The sequence below is a fragment of the Diplotaxodon limnothrissa genome, linkage group LG12, assembly GCF_057381915.1.
Source record: "Diplotaxodon limnothrissa isolate DT_005_m linkage group LG12, D_limnothrissa_male_GT1.1, whole genome shotgun sequence".
Lineage (NCBI taxonomy): Eukaryota > Metazoa > Chordata > Actinopteri > Cichliformes > Cichlidae > Diplotaxodon > Diplotaxodon limnothrissa.
The window spans coordinates 3584829-3601747 of NC_140607.1; the positions used below are offsets into that span (position 1 = coordinate 3584829).

General features: G+C 45.6%; 1 protein-coding gene across 1 annotated transcript in view; it reads right to left on the minus strand.

The window, feature by feature from the left end:
• Positions 1-3580: 3580 nt before the first annotated feature.
• Positions 3581-16919, minus strand: part of fbrsl1 (fibrosin-like 1) — a 300050-nt gene continuing 286711 nt past the window's right edge. The window contains exons 10-20 of the mRNA XM_085367042.1: positions 16527-16777; positions 13050-13100; positions 12751-12846; positions 11061-11132; positions 10855-10884; positions 10485-10556; positions 9676-9808; positions 8928-9011; positions 7624-7707; positions 6537-6795; positions 3581-6063 (exon numbers count right to left, since the gene is read on the minus strand). Of these exons, the coding sequence (XP_085223168.1) occupies positions 4767-6063; positions 6537-6795; positions 7624-7707; positions 8928-9011; positions 9676-9808; positions 10485-10556; positions 10855-10884; positions 11061-11132; positions 12751-12846; positions 13050-13100; positions 16527-16777 (2429 nt within the window). The 3' untranslated portion in view covers positions 3581-4766. The remainder of the gene's footprint in view (positions 6064-6536; positions 6796-7623; positions 7708-8927; positions 9012-9675; positions 9809-10484; positions 10557-10854; positions 10885-11060; positions 11133-12750; positions 12847-13049; positions 13101-16526; positions 16778-16919) is intronic.

A 16919-nucleotide genomic window follows, 5' to 3' on the forward strand; every position in this document is an offset into this window, starting at 1 on the left:
TAAATCACCCCCAACAAACCCTCCTCTAACCTCCTGAGAGAGCTGAAAACAAACTTAAGAATTTACTTGATCAAACACATCCCACCGCATTACTCCTAAGAGTTGTGCTTTGCACTGGGTCTTGAAGCTTGGCTCTAAGGGAAAACTGACAGCTGAATAACTAAGCTTCGTGTTTTCAGTAGAGGTCTCACATGATTTTAAGTGGAAAAATGGGATGTTTGATTTTCAAATGTGTTGTTAATTTACAGAATGCAAAAACAGCCTTTTTGTCAATTTCATAGTTTCATATTCAAAATAAAATCCTCACACACGGAGAGCCAAGAACTAGGTGTCGTGTCTGTGCCAGCGTCAAACTGAATGAATACTTATGAATATGCCCACACCACCAGAGGGGATGGACTAAATCGTAATTCTCATTCTGTGGCTTGGAAAAAAAACCTTCTGCCTTCCCGGGTGCCAACGGCTCTGAGGCGATCCCAGTGATGAGCCAGGGAACGCTCTGCTAACTGAGCTCTGGAGAAATACGGTCACGGCAAGATCCTTATTCAAATAAACTTCACTCTTGGCCCGAGCACACAAGCCATGTTGTCACCAGCTGGCAGCGCCTCTCACTGCCCCTTCAAACACTGAGCCACTTTTGATTAACGTCTCTACGGCTAATCATGCGCGCCGGCTCTGCCAAATTGGACGAGCCACGTATGGCCTCCATTTTGCCCTGAAATCTCTTATTTTCTTAAACTCATTCGAAGCATTTCAGAAACTCCCTTTACACCGCCCACGTTTTGTCTTCTTGTGCCTCATGTCCATGCATAGAACAGAAAGGGTAGCGTGGCGGCACAGTGCCATCCTGTGAGTCTGTGAATGAGAGTCCTATCACTGCCAGATGTGCCCAGCTGCATAAATGTTATTCATTTTTATGGTTTGTGTACATAATACGGCCAGTGTTGGAGATTGTGAGGTTCCACTAAAGGCTGGAAAAATCCTCCAAGTTGAATCAAAGTGGAAAACTTATTTTGCCCGGTGGCTGCTCTGGACCTCCTTCTTTTCCATCTCCTCTAATTCTTTTCTTCTCCTCCCTGTCTCATATTGTGCACTTTGAGGTTCCTCTGTGACCGATTCAAGTATCCTCTTTCTTCTGGGCTGCATTACTTGGTCTGCTTGCCTAGCAATGGTAGCTGCGCTGTGAGACAGCTGGAATATTTGTCATAGGTCCAGAGGTGAAAAGACATTAGACAGCACTTTGTCACCAGGGCCTGGAATTCACACCATTTGGCTGTTTCCAAGTCAGCTCCTTAACCACTGACTGGCCTGGTTTTTGTCAGCTGCCGCTCTGTTGACACAGAGAGCTAAAAAAAGACGGGAACATGGAAGGATGCATGCGGCTAGCCTTTTTAGGTGGTCAAAACAACACGCATTCTAGAAAGAGTGCTGCGACAAGGATTCGCTGCCAAAGCCCTTGACTTGTGCGCTCTCCCTAAATTCGCAGTTCAGATATAGCTTAGTGGTTCAGAATGGCTCTCATCAGGGTTTTCTAACCCCTGCAGAGATGGACTTGAACTCTGAGCAAAGCTGCGGTCTCTCAAATCATGAGGCCCAGTGGAGGCCCCAGCAAATGTGATCACGGAGGGGGCCCCAGGTCTCATTACCAATCTCCATTTCAAAACAGCTTTCAAATGGGAACTAATGCATTAGCTCTCGCTGGGGGAAAAAAAGGATCTTGGGAGCCACCACATAGAGGCTCAAAAATGCTTTCATACATGTTTTATCAGTGGGGGAAGAGCTGCCCATCTTATTAGCTTGGCACTGTGTTATTAGCTGCCATTGTGCTCCATAAAAGCCCCTTAAGGCCTGTTCCACTGTTCTCTGAATCTGGGGTGAGCACTGTGCCAAGCGCTTTTTGGAGGTATTTGAGACCATGAAAATTCAATCCCAAACCCTCAGCATTCAGGTTTCTCACAGATAAATGAAGGGGATTAGTGGAACAATAAAACAATGTCTTACCTCAGATACCACCGTATCCTATTAATTGGGATTACAGTGGAGAAATGTGTCAAAGAAAACCAGACGCTTTTTTTTGCGACACGCTCTTACATTAAGTCCCGTCAAAGTAACAATGTTCCATCACATAGGAAATTGTGATCAAATAAATATAGAAAACTGTACAAAATCTCCAAAAAATAAGAAAAGAAAGAAAAAAAATCCCCCGGACACATGAATAATAGCTCTAGTAAGAAGCTGACAATTGCAAGCTCTGTAATAATCCACCTTGGGTTGGATATGCCAGGCAATGTGTCAATTGATTCCCATCTGATGATGGACTGTGTGCTGAAATAAATTGACCTTGCCAGACGATGAGTGAAATTGATGGAGCTTTTCATCTCCGGAGGGCCGTTCCACACTCAGCCGTAAAATGGATAGAGCACAGGACAGAGTGATTGAGTTGGGTGGGGGGGAATCTAAGGTGTGTGGTTTTCTCCAACTAAAGCTCGCCTAGTAAATAACAGTTACAGGAAGAAAAAAAATCCCTATGTGGTAACAGGTACAGGGGTTAAGTGTCTGCTGTTGACTAGATTATTAGGACTGAAAGCACACAGAGCTAAAGTGAGGCCGGCCACTGACAGATGCTACCCATAGGAAGAATATGTGGTTCAATTACCGAGAGGCTAAATTGAAAGCGATAGTGATTTAAGTCTTCCCAATACGCCAACCACATTCTGGCAAACAGTCTTTTCAAGGAGCCCTTTAAAAACCCTGTTGGAGTGCGTGAGACACAGGAGCACTATTGATTTTCAATAACATCCCCTAATGACCTGGCCACGGTTTGATCCACGCTGTCATTATGGGTTGATACCATGGGACTGGGATTGGTGGGCCTCACGGCGCACAGCAGCGAGATGAGTAGTCGGCGCATTATCGGGATGAATTGGCTGTCTCTGCTCAGGCAGCAGGCGCAGCCGAGGTCTTGTCAATAACAGGACAGGGCACCTCAGGGCTCCCTTTGCGGCCCACTCCAGAGTGCCTTCCGGTCTCATTAGAAAAGGAGATGAGTGGTGTGCACGAGGAGAGGAGGCATATGAGAAGAGAGGGGAGCCTCTTTTTCCACCAACTGATAGCCTGCCTCCCAGGCATTGCTCCTCTTAATGAGTCCAGACCGCGGGTCAATATGCCGCTGGGCTGCCAGTCAATACCGGTTACCTGCAACACAAACACTCAAAACCTGCTTTCATACAAAATCAATGTTCTATTAGTCCCTGCCTGTATTGCCTTGGCCCAATCTCATCGATCCCTGTGAAGAGCTCTGCAGCCCATGTATGACAGATTACGGTCAAATGATCTGATGGCTTAGGCTACTCTGCCAGCCAAGTCAGTTGGCTTTATGATTTTAAAGTAATATCTTGGTATCAGATGAGTAAATGCTCTAAATGCTAGAAACTAAGGCATCGCCGGCAAACCTATCAACCTCACATACACATAGCACTCAGCAGGTCCGGCTCACAGACAAAGTCACAGCTGGCAGCCGGCGCCGACGTCGAGCGCCAGAATTAAAGATGAGCAGGAAATGTTTGACATTAGGTCCAAACTTTATTCCGTACGTTTTAAACCATGAATGTTCATTTTCATTTTTTTTTTGCACGCCTAAAACTCTACTTGTTTTGTATACAAGAGTCTAAGAAAAACAACTGCACAACACCACAAGGTTGACAGAGAGAGTCCTTTTGCCGCCCACTAAACAGTGTCCTCATTTTTCTATCTGGGGCTGGTCCAGTTTGTGACTTGGAAGTCTTTGAATTATTTAGTCGTTATTTCATTTGTAAATATAAACAGGTGTTAAATCCAGGTTGCTCTCAGTATCACCGGTATGGTCTTTTCCCTCCAGGTGATTTCTTCTGCAGGGTGCTGTGTGCTGCTTTGCATAGATTGCAGATGATCCGTTTAGGCCTCCTTACAACACCCTCCCTTCGTACTTCCTGTCCGTCGGCCACACTTGTCTCTCTCCGCAATATTCAGCAGGCAGGTGATTTTCCCGTGTTTCGTTTTGATTTTGTTTTTCTAGAAATGGTTAAAAAGCCTAATAAATTTACATGGTAAACTTGCAGCGAAGGAATAGCAACAAGTTATTTACATCTGTTTTCTTTACAGAGACTCAACAAAGACCTCATAATATATATTTATCTGCATATCTCAAAGGCAAAACAATTGAACAGAACAAATCGGTAATGTAGCATTGTACATTGTCATCACTGAGGATATCCTGGTACCATGAGGTTAAGTTACTGAAACCAAAATCCAGTCTTTACAGTGGGTCATAAGGGATATGTCTCACAATCAACTGGGATAAATATTGTAAAAGGCGTGACTAATGCACAAAATACATAAAATTCATAGAAATGATATCTATACATGGAACAAGGATAGGAAATGTACAAACTCATTTGAGGACCTCTATTTTGCACAAAGTTGAAAAAAAGGTATTGGATTAATATATTAATAATTATCAAATATTTAAGTCGGCAATAAACATACACATATTTATGTTCTCTTTACCGACGCTATTCGACCTCCAGTCCACTAAAAATAAAGTCATGGCATGTGCTTAATTAGCCTTACACACCTTTAATTTGTACAATCATACCCTTTCCCTTAGGGACTTTTGCTCTTCTCTGGTGGAGAAGAGCAGTGCATTTTGTTTACAACAAGCTTTCAGATTAGAGGAGCGGGGGCGTGTGAAAGCGCCCTGTAAGACATTTTTGCACTTTTCCAAGAAGCTACCGAGCCTCTACCTCTTTGGGGTTACGTGATGGGGAGTAGTCCCGTGGGTCCTGGGTGGTTGTGAGGGGGGTAGTCCTCCGGGGCGAGGCTGGCCTGGCACTGCCAGCTGGCACAAGGGGTGGGGGTGCGCTAAGTGCGGCGGTAGGGGGTGTTCTGTTCAGAGGGCCATTGTGTCCTGTGGAGGGGCTGAGTCTGGGGTAGGGCATGCCGCCTAGGTGGGGCATAAAGGGGGGCATGTGTGGTAGATGACCCTCCATTGGGGACTGGTGCAGCTGATGAAGCCGTGCTCTGTCCAGCTCCTCCCTCAGGTGGAGGCGCTCTCGCTCCTCGGCTTGCTGTCGCATTCTCTCGTGCTCCCTGCGTACCTCCAACAGGTGCTCGTGGTGGGAGTAGTCATGAGCCTCCCTTTCGCGGTAGGCTCGCTCCTGTTCGTACATGCTGGGGAAACGATGCCCCGGCTCAGGCCTGAGCTGGAAGTCCATGCGGCGTTGCAGATCCAGGCTGCGGTAGGCCTCTCTGAGCGGATCCCAGGGAAAGGCTGTGTGCGGCAGGCGCTCTCTTCCTGCAAGTGCTCCCATGAAGGGAGCCATGCGAGCCCGGTCTAGCACGTTGAGGCTGCCCATCTGAGGCATGGCGCTCATGGAAAGAGGCAGAGAATGCGCCATGGGGACACCATGCAGGCCAGGTGCTGAGATGTCACTACCACGCGGTGAAGGAAGTGGGGGCTGCTGGGACAAAGGTGGATGGTGGTGGTGCGGGTTTCCCGGTTGGCTGACGGGAGGAGGAAGAGCTTGGGCCGGTGGCTGGGGGGCCGGCTCCGAACTAACCACCATGACCTCCTGCTCCTCCTTCCTCTCCTCCTTAATCTTCATGTCATTTTTCACCTTATGGAGGAGCTCTGCAGGTGGGGGCTCCTTCCTCTCGCTGTCCTTGAGCGTAGACAGAGGCCCGCCTGCCATCTTGATGCCCTGCTCATTGATCATTGTCTTAGAGTAGGGGGAAGGGGAACGCTGAGTGGGTTTGATGGAGTCTTCTGAGGGTCTTCTCTCTAGCATCTCCTTGCCCGGCGAGCGACTCTCCTTCACCTTCACATCAGCCAGTGCGGAAGACTCTCTGTGTCGCTCCAGTAGCTCCTTCTCTGCCTCGCGGACCCTGTCTACGCTGCCGCTGTGATGCCGACCTGAATCGCTCGAGTTCTGGCTGCTGGAGCGAATCAGGCTGCTGATCTGGTAGCTGACTGGTGCAGAGGCCGGAGACGAGCGGTTGGAGTGGCGGTTGCGATCCACAGAATCCCTGTAACGGCACAATGTAAGAGTTTTATTTTTGCCAGTAGGTCGTGTTTGGTTAGTGTCTGATTAATTCTCAACAATAAAATCTGCCTTATAATTCTCTTTTAAATCGTACGAGTTGCCTTGCTCTTGTATCCCTCTGTTCTCTGTTTGACGGTAACCCTTCATTCTGCTGCCGTACCATTCATAGAAATGTCTCCAATTAATTTTTGACAAATAGCTTCTCTCGGCGCGTCATGCTCTTTTATAAGCGTGCCGGTTGTTCAATTTATTTCAGTTTCCATGGATACGACTTGTAACCACCTAGAAAAAAACATTCGCTGTTTTTCCTTTGCTCTGCTCTGACTGATCAGCTTGTATGTATAATAATGCTGGTTTATCATAGTCGCTATTGTGGTCTTATTTCAGGAGTCGGTTTTTACATACTGGATGTGAGCAACACACAAAAACATACAACCAAAAATGTGTTTCACCCACCGGTCTTTATCTTTCTCCTCTTTGCCAATCGACGAGTCTCTTTTCTCTCGCTCCCTCTCTCTCTCCCGTTCCCTCTCTCGCTCTCTCTCGTGGCTGTTGGCGGAGCTGCTTCTCTCAGCATCTGCGGTTTTGGGCCACTGCGGCGGGGTGGGGAACGACGGCGGGGTTCGTCGAAGTCGGTTCCAGGTGTCGTGGTGGGGGCTGCCAAATGTGGGCAGTCCTCCCGGCCCCTCCTTGGTGCCAAACATGCTGTTGGACCCTGAAGGAAAGAAGCAGACAGGCGTGGGACCCACTGTAAGTTAATTGGGCACAAAACCTTCTTGAGGACACATAAGATGAGAAAGACTCAACAACAAAAGCTGCTTTTGTCTTTGTCTCTGGAGGTTCTCTCACTGAAGCACTGAAGCTGTTTGAAAGAGTTAGAGGTTAATGCCCCCCTCCCCCTTGAACTGGAGAGAAAAAACCCCTACTCATTTGCTTTTAGACTAAAGGTCCCCCCCCCCCTCCCTTCCTTTTCTGCACCGGATGAACAGGGGAGACTCACTGCCCTCTGGAGATGATAGCTGTGAAAAGCCAAGGGGAACCTTAGCATTCCACGGCATGTCTATTCCAATCACATCCATTTTCACAACAGGGTGACCGATTTGGCACACAAAAATAGGAAGGATGAAGAGAAAGAGAGAAAGGCATAGAGAAGGGATGCAAAGGGAAAAGAGAAAACCCTCCATGGTGGTGCAGAAGGGGCTTGTCAAATAATTAATAGACGAATTACCACCAAACAGCAGACCTAAGAGTGCCTATTGGCAGCAACACAGCCAGATTAAAGCCAGGCTGTCAGGGACTTAGTTGGTAGATGAAGTGGAGGCAGGGAGGAGGTTTGCTGTGGTGTGCTGTGCTGCCTTGTTGGGCCTCCCTGGGATAGGACTGTTTTGACACAGAAACTAGAGCTAAGTGTCTAGATTTTTTTCTCCCCTCCTGGCTCTCCCTGTGGTCTAACGCTGTCCTGCTCTATTCTATTACTGGCCACAGGGGCCAGATTGAAGGGGGGAGCGGTGGAGGAGGAGGACGAGAGGGGGCCAACGCTTACCAAGCGAGGGGTTGCCTAATCCTCCGAAGGCACTGCTTGAAAGGTTGCCGAGGCCGCCAAAGGAACTGGAGCGACTGAAAGGATCTGCAAAATGCCAAACAGGGATTAGCAAAAGGGGGGGTGGCTGGCTAGCAGTGCTCACCCCAACACCAACCCATTCCACTCGGCTTTTCTCTTACAAGCGAGCCGTGGTTTTCTAGCGCTGCGACCCTAGCTCTCTGCCTGGTAATCCTGCAGTAGCCAGGTTGCCTGGATGCTGGATTCACTGCCACTAACTGGAGTGGAGTGTCTCTGACCTGCTGGGGCTTGTGGAATGATGCTGCTTGGTGGGGAAATCAGTTTTGAGTTCTTGGAGCTGAGCTGGAAATGGATTGTGGTAGGACAAGACAATTAGGAGCTGTGGAAATTAGCCTAGACAGAGCACAGTGATTTAACTGGTGAATCACTATCTGATGGACTCCATCAGTCACAGACTATAGCCTCCAAATTTACGGGGATAACAAATATTTAGTCTGAGAAGTCAGCGAACGGGACTCATTAACTAAGAATTTGCAGTCCCACTTTAAATCGGAAATAATCCATCAGGAAATGCACAACTTGCCAACCGATTAGGGGTCAAGGATTTTTAATTCTGGAGCTTTTCACGTATTAGAAAAGACAAGAATTGAGAAATCTCCTCTGCCTCACACATGAATTCCCATTTGTTGACTAAATCTTCATCCTCAGTTTACCATGTTTTCATAGGCACAGAATGGACTGACACTTAAACAGTGTCTCAGTCCGAACTGAGGATGATGAATAAAAATGCAAACAACCGAATGTACCAAAGAATCATACAGCACGAACGCCCCTTCATTATTCCCTTCTTCCTGGGTACGACGAAATAAGCTTGGCATGCTTATAGAAAATAGTGTCTTGTGTGCTGCTGCTCTGTGTACAGTTTGTCCGAGCAAATGAGGGATGACAAATCGGTCTGGAGGCTGGAAACTACTTCCATTTTAATAAACCCGGACTCTGGAGTTATTTTCGACCGTAGTATGAATCACACTGGCTGATTGCAGGATGGCTACATTCAATATTATAGTAAAGTAAGAGGCAGTACTGCAGCTGGCTGTTGCTAACGATATTGTACATTAACCTTGAAGTGAACCTGAGATCAAAAACTAGGAATACCTTTGGTTCAAATTACACCCTGGTGGCTTTTAATGTATTTGAAACATGAGTGTAAGAAGGAGTGAGTGAGAGACTCGTGTTGAAAGAGGAGATAAATGTATAAAAAAAAGATAAACATGGGGGTTACTTACACTTACCTGCCAAATGGCTAGGAGGCAGGAATCCACTGGGGTGGGAGGGGGGGCCGTATGGAGACGGAGGGGGGTGTCCAGAGCCTATCGGGACAGAGAGGATGAAATAGTGTTATAATCCATATCCGGCCGGTCGTCTGGTCGGTTGGGGAACAATCTTACGCCAAACCAAACCCTAAGTTAAACAAATGCATTTCTGCCGCAGTATCACAAACTCTGACGCAACGTGGACCAGATGAGCAAAGAGTTGGTGGAGTGATGCTACTGACTATATCAGCTGGTTTCATTGCAGCTGTTATTTGTTTGTGCGTGAGTCTGTACCAGCTTAGTGAGGTCAGCTCTTGAATGTACAACAAGTTGGCCTCTTTCACAAAACACTGCTACCATCACCCATATTTCATGAATTGTTAATGATAGAACCAATTACAGGAGTGCCTCTGACACACCGCTGCATAATTACCAGTCAAAGGCCGTTCTCTTCTCTGTTGCCCTCCAACACAGGGTGCATCAGTCAATTACCTAACTGAGAGCCATGCATATTCATAGACATATTTGACTCCCTTTACAGGCAAAACACTTGCTACCAAAGCACTATAATTATGTGAACATTGCACGAGAGGGAAAATAAAAAGTGTTTTTTCCAAATGTTGTTAAAAATGTTAATTTCCATAAAGGCAGTAATGACGTTAGGAGGCTTGAAGTTTGAGTGTTTTCAATATGTTGGTAGGTATTTTGAGCCTTGACCAACCTGTGGAGGGGAAGAGGGGTCGTGCCAGATCGTGAGGGTACGGGAACCCTGGGAAGACTCCTGGTGCTGGGGGTCGACTAAACAGGTCCAGCTTCCCATTCATGTCAAGTTTGTGAGGGTCCAGCTGCATTTGCTGTAGAAAAGCAGAGAAGGAGACAAAGAAAATTAGGTCAGTACGCAACAGCACGAAACATTTCCAACAAGGGAGTGAGCGTGAGCGATCGTCAGCTACACTGGGTGAGAGCTCAGAGAAGGACAGAGACTTTGACAATGGCTCCATGTTCTCAATTCTGACTAGCTGTGTTATAACAAATATATGTAAGCTGATTAGGGAAACAAAATCCTTGGCAACTGGGGTTCTGGGCCCAAGAAAAGCCTGAGACACCCAGGGCCAGTGGCATTAGCAGAGGATCTCCATGGCAAGGCCACACCATCCTCTGTCAGTGAGAGGAGTAATTCGTATAAGCATTTCTGTTCTGTGTTCACATGTTGCGTCTGATACCGAGTGCTACTGTTACCATCTACCCCTTCTCTTATGGAGTCAGAGAGAACCTTTATAGAAAATATATGTTTAAAGTGGAGCCTTCATGTGTTGGGCTTTGCTTCTTTTAAAGCTTTCTGCCTCTTTCCAATCATGTGATCGTTCTACGTTTAGACCCAAACAAAAGATCCAAGTCAGCTCGATCTGCTCTAGCATGTAGTGTTTTCAATAAGTTAGCTATTTGGCCCGTTTTCCATAACCAATATAGTGTATCTGGCTTTACATGACAGCAAGATTCCTTAAAAACATTACTATCTGTCTCACGCACCTTCATTTTCTGCTGGTGGTGGTAGATCTGCCATGCGATCTGGACATGCACTGCACACCACTTGCCAGGTTTCTAAAAATTTAGAGAGAAACTGAGGTTAGCCTGCTGGCTTTGATATGGGGAGCTAAAAATTGATTCTGGCATAGAGCTTTTCTGGCCAAACTACAAAGTGGGAACTCATCAGAATTTGCAACCAGGCAACATATTAAGAATATCTAACCCCAATACAGACCTCAAAGCTAAGCGTAAATGCAGCCAAAACCCTGCATTTGCTTAATCGAGAATTGTTAAAGAATTTTAAGGTTTTAGACTTTGTGGCCTGGCCAGAGAGATGAAGCATTTAACAGGAAAGGATAAGGCATCTACTTACCCTAACAGATGTCCTGAATGGATCTGTTATCTGTATGGATAAACAGATAATCATTATTACAAACAACAAAGACACATACTACTAACTGTAAAACTGAAATGCATGAGAAGAAATGTCTCTTTGAGACATATGCACTGGATTATGTGTGGCTATCATCAGAAGGAATATGAGCAGAGTGGCTGCGATGCTCTCGGTCTCATGCTTACCCGTGGGTCCTTCTGCAGAAGTGTATGAGGCACTGCTCCAGGACGTGCTGCTACATCGATGGGATTGGATGCCTGACAGAGAAAGACAAAGACAAAAAGATACATGGTGATCAACCACATCTGTAACATCTGCATGGGGAAAGAAAGAAACTGAACTTGGCACAACAATACAAAACAATTTGACCTCATATAATAATTCCCAAAGGGGGTCTCAGGCATCCTCAAGAGGGTCCTCTGTAGAACACTGTTAATTGCATTTTTTCCATTTATTTTTTTTAAATATCCCCTGAGAGAATGAATAAGATTACTGTAATCCCAGTTTTCACCTTATTCTTATGCTTTGTGTCAGTGCTGTTATGGAGATAGCATGGAAGCATGTAAGACGAATTTCTTGCAAAACTACTCGAAGACCCTCCAGCATCTATTCCAACCCAGATAATTAGCTGCACTACGGTCAGCTAACGCCCAAGTATTTGCACAGCTATAGCTGATATAGGTAAAACTGCAATGATGCTTCCCAGAGTTCAGAGTTATGCCAGAGCAGCACATCTCTAATCGTTTCATCTTCAAGTCTGCAGAGCACAAGATCCTAGATCAACATTGTTCCTGGGGTTTTATGCTCCAGCAGGAAACACATGTCATTTCACATGGCCTAACCTGACATGCACCTCCTGAGAAATGTAACTATACATCGGGTCAATGCAGCCCACAACTAGTATGATGTGCTCGTTCAGCATCATCGATTCATTCGTGTTTCTGGCAACTTTTTTGCCACCTTTTTAAATTTTATCAGTGAGAGAATCTCGGTTTAAGGAATTATAATCATAGCATCAATATAAAGGACTCACAAATGTCAGGAAATACCTGGAGGGAGATTGCTGAAACTATGGGAATGAACGTGATGGAAATTACAGCGAAGTGGAAAAACTAGAGATGTGTTTGAAATCCCCTCCCCCCCAAAATAACCAAAAGGCCCAGCATTTTATTTCTTTCCATCAGCTGGCACTGGATATAAAACACCAGGACAGGACTACATGGTAATTAACACAACGCACCACATACAAGCAAAAATGCCGCCAACGATGTCGCCACTTATGTAGGCTACACCGCAAGCACTACAAAGAGTCCCCGCAGAAGTCTAAATCAGGCCTTAATCTATTGCCTTATTAGAGATCGGGTGATTCTGCACGGTGACCAGGGTCGCCAGGCCCCACAAACAAACATACTTCCCAAGCTCTATCCCCCCAAGCTCGTCTCCAAGAATACTTAGCAGGGGCTTTGGATGCATAAAACTGTGCTTTGAACCATCTGGAGGGGCCTTCCACAAAAGGGAACCTCCATCACTGAGCCCTCTGGGAATAGGGCCAGCGGATTTAGGCCAGCTTTGATTGGTGGCTTACTTCAGGTCACAGCCTCTGAGCATCTGCCAGACTCACACCCTCCCGCCCCTCGACGTCCCCTGCATCTCCTCCCTTCTGCTCTTCTGGACAGGCAGACATCACGGTCCTATTTTTGGCCTGTCGTGACTAAGGCTAGGAGTCCACCTGCAGTTTTAAATTTTTGTTTTCCTTTTGCGCACTTATAAAGTGTTTTTCTTGTAAAAGTCTGCACACTTTGTGGTTTCTTTTATGCTCAAGCTCCCTTAAAATCTCCTGTTTGTAGACAGTGGGTTAAGGGATGCGGGTCTGACCTTGGGCTGGAAGGCTCCTTGCAGCGAGCTGAAGGGTCCTGAGTGTGGGAGCAGCGGGGGCATGCCTGGCATGGTTGGGGGGTAGGAGGGGAAGAACTGGAAGGGGGAGGAAGGGGAAGATGGGAGACACAAAACAAAATCATACAGTCATACATACAAGACTCAAGCATATAGATACACACACACACAAAGCCACTGCCACAATAAATGCTGTCAAGGCAACATTCAAATATGTCAAATATTTGATTTGCCATATGCAAATACTGTTAACACATTTAAATTAGTGCAAAAAAACTTACATTTGAATGTCTGATGAATGGATTGTCCAGTTTGGGGCCATATTTGTCGAACTGGAACAGACAGAAAAGAAAAGCATTAGGAAACAAAAGTCCACATAATGATATACTCGAACAAAATCCCTCATACAACAGCCTTCTTTGGTAATAAGGTCTCATTATTTTTTTTTTTTACATTACAAAGGCAAAAACACATGCTCAACATCTGTAACTGGTAACGAGCAGGGTTTGGTCCAGAATAACAAGCCCCGGGGTAAAGCAGCTGGCTTGAACTGGTCATGGGTTTACTTAAACAGCGTGGTCAGATAGGCAGTTAAATCACTAACAATACAACCGCTTAAGCACACTGCCAAGACGAAGACAGCCTGCATGATTTTTCAATTGAGCATACAGACATTGGGCGTGGAGGCCCAGCTTAGGAATCAGACAGTTTTAAGGCCAGACCAGTTGTTTCTAATCACTGGAAAATCTGAAGAAATGTGAATCTAATTGCTTTTGACTGCTGAGATTTTTTTGTGTGCAAAAAGCCCCGATGGTATATCTGGGAAGGAAGTACAAGAAGACATGTAACTTGTTTGCAGTGTTAGGAAACTGTACTTCAAAAGACAAAAAAGCGGGTCAGTCCGTAAAACCACGGAGGTCATATGTGAAGCTGTGTGAACAGTCTGCCTTGTATGATTGAGACTGATTTAAGGAGATGGGATTTCAGCTGATTAAATGCTTGAAACCGACACCACCTCAGAGTTGTGAACAAACCGTTTCTGTGGCAGAACTTAGCCTATCAGAATAATTTTAGTTGGAATTTGCCAGATGAAAACAGTGTGGTTACATTTAAAATGTTTCCGATCATGCCCCGCGCGCACACGAGAAAGCAGTCGGTAAGCTGAGATGGACAGGAGGGAGGAAGAGAGAGAAGGGAGCATGAATGAGGACTTTGTATGTCTGTTCGCGAGCCAATACCAGCTCTCTATTTTGAAAACGTCTAATTACAAGTGACAGTAACTTATTCCTATTCCGTAAATACACAAACCATTTGCAGGTACTTTTTGCGAGTGTTTTCTCAAAGCTCAGTTGGCAGGCGCAGATGTTTTGGGTTTACATAATATGGGAAAATGAACGGGTATGAATCAGATTTTCTGTGTGCACGCGTGCAGCGACAGGGGTGGCTGGGGAGGGAGGGCGGGCTGGAGCTGGTAAAGCTGCTGGTGCAGATGCAGGGTTTGGGACACGGGGCCGTCTGGTGAAGCAGGTCCAATCACATCTGTGCGCAGAATGGTAATAACAGCGGCGATGGTGTCAGCGGCCCTGTTTGTGGGCGATAATGGCCCCGAATCAAAGACAGCCCATTGAGAGGAAATGCTGAGCCAGCTTCCGAGCTCATTAAACAGCTCCTCTGCGCTTCTGAAGGCGCGGCCTGTTTAATGTCTGTCACTGGAGAGGGGATTTCGGCTTTATGGCCTTGTTAAAAAAAACAAATAAAGAAAAAAAAGAAGTCTTGCCTTAAAATTTATGGAGGCTGTCACAGTTTTATAGTAAACCGCTTTGGCTAATTAACGCTTAATATTTCATCCTATAACAATTAAAAATATTTCTCGTCCAAAGACATGGCAGGAGCAAGGGGGCAGGCATTCACCGCTGCCATTTGGCAAGCCAGCTGCTCGAGGGCGTAGAACAATAAACAAATATAGAGGCTTCATAATTTCATTAATTACAGCCATTAGCCAAGGGCTGTTACATAGTTGAAATGACATGGGGCATCTAGAGAGCAGGAGGAAAAAAACGTGTGTGTGAGAGAGATAGACAGAGGATGCACAGCTGGGAAACACTTGGTCTAGCTTTTCATAGCAAAACAGTAAAAACAGCCACAACATCATCATTACTCTGCTTCTTTAAGCACTAAGGAGAAGAAAGCAATATCGCTACTGAGGGGTAGGAGGGAGGGAAAGGCATACGTTAAGTAAAAACAGCGAAAACGACAAAATACACAACAGCAACATTAACGTCAGTGTAAAATCCCACTGAAACGACACAAAAGAGATGATGGTGGTGGTGGTGGTGTTGGTGGGAGGGGGGTCACTTCTTTCATCTTCAAAGAGAGGATTGTGTAGCGCATAATTCCTTCCATGTAAGGAATGAACAGCAGACCAGACAACAGCGTGTGTGCTGACCGAAGAATCATGTAAACGGCCCTTATGCTTATCTGACTGCGCCATAAATACCAGAGCTTTGATTTCTAATGTACAGGATGGGGATAATCTTGGAGTTGGGCCTTAATGGGACCACGGGCTTTTAATCAGAGGTCATGACAAGATGGATTAGATCTATTAGACTAATGGCAAAAAGCTACAAATGGGGAGCCGTCTGATTCGACTGACAGAGATTGCTGCGCATTTCAAATGATGGATGAATAGTCATAACCGTTTTTCCTCTGTACAAATTTTGAGAGCTGCCAGTGTTAAACGCCCCTCCCTCTTCCCTCCAGACTTGTTGGCATTTAAAACACGGAAGCAATTAGAAACGTTATCAAAACAGTTTTACAATGATGTCATTTCCCCCCTTTATCCGCAATGAGGTCATCTGACCCACTAGAAAAGCTTTGAATTTGTCATTGGAATGTATGGTTGCTTTTGGGCTTTGCACACACGTACACGCAGCAATAAGTCCCTGTTACACAAACACACACATATATGTCTGTGTATATATATGTATGTACAAAACCACAAGTCTGCAGGAATGTATTCATACAGACACAGATCGGCTTATTAGTACCTTTGTTTTTAATGAAAAGGCATATCTAAACAGGAAAGTAGCTTCTATAAAAACTGAAGCATACTGAAACTCTACAGTCCTTTCTAATAATGTTGGGATGCTGTGTAAAATGTAAATAAAAGCAAAATAAAATATTTGAATGTGTTAATAGAATTGAAACAATCAAAGGGCAACATATCAAATACTGAAAGTGAGAAATGTTATCATTTGTTGTGTCGTTTAAAAAAGCTGCGGCTAAACATGCTAAAAACACATGGCTGAACACCACGCTGTTAATAATGAAAATATAATGGAATGAACATGCTATTGCTAATTTAAAATTACAAATAAACATTTTACATGTTGCCTCATCAATCTGTTGAATAAATACAAATATAGTTGCTGATAATGGAAATGTGTACTTGAAGCAATTAAATTGACAGTGTAATAAACATGCTCGTGTGTGTGTTTGTGTAATGGGAGGTGGCAGCCCCAATTAAACGTGATGCTTCCAGCTTGTCGTCCACAGGAAGAGTGCAAAAAAAAAATCTTTTAAAAATTCAAACTCAAAGTGTCAGATTTTTCTGAAGGGAGGGGTTCTTACAGCTACAGGACAAAACTGGCAAATTTGGGGGTAAAGAAAAAAAGGGAGGAGTTGATTGAAGAGGAAATTGGGAGGGGTAACAGGTGAGTTGGTGGGAAGTTACGGGAGCTTATTTTACTTATCCTCACATTTCTGGCTTGGGTACGCACCATGGGGGGTGCGGTGGGCGGGGTGAGGATGGCGGCCGGGGGCAGACTTGCGGGGAAGGGCGTGAAGGTGTGCTGGTGGGTGTGTTGGTGCTGGTGCATGTGCTGGTGTTGGTGAAACTCGGCCCTCAGGAGTGACACAGGGGCCAACGGCGAAGCGGACGGCCCCCGGCCCCGCTCTGAACTCTGAACCAGGAAACGGTTGTTCAGCTCCTGCCTCAGGAGGTCATGCTCTGCAAGAAAGGAGAGCGAGGGGAAACCCAAAAAAAAAAAAAAAAGAAAAGCAAAAAAAAGGAAAAAAAAGAAAGAAAAAAGGAGGGGGGGGGGGGCGGAAGGGGGGACACAAGAAAAAAAAAGGCACGGGCGCCCAGTCAG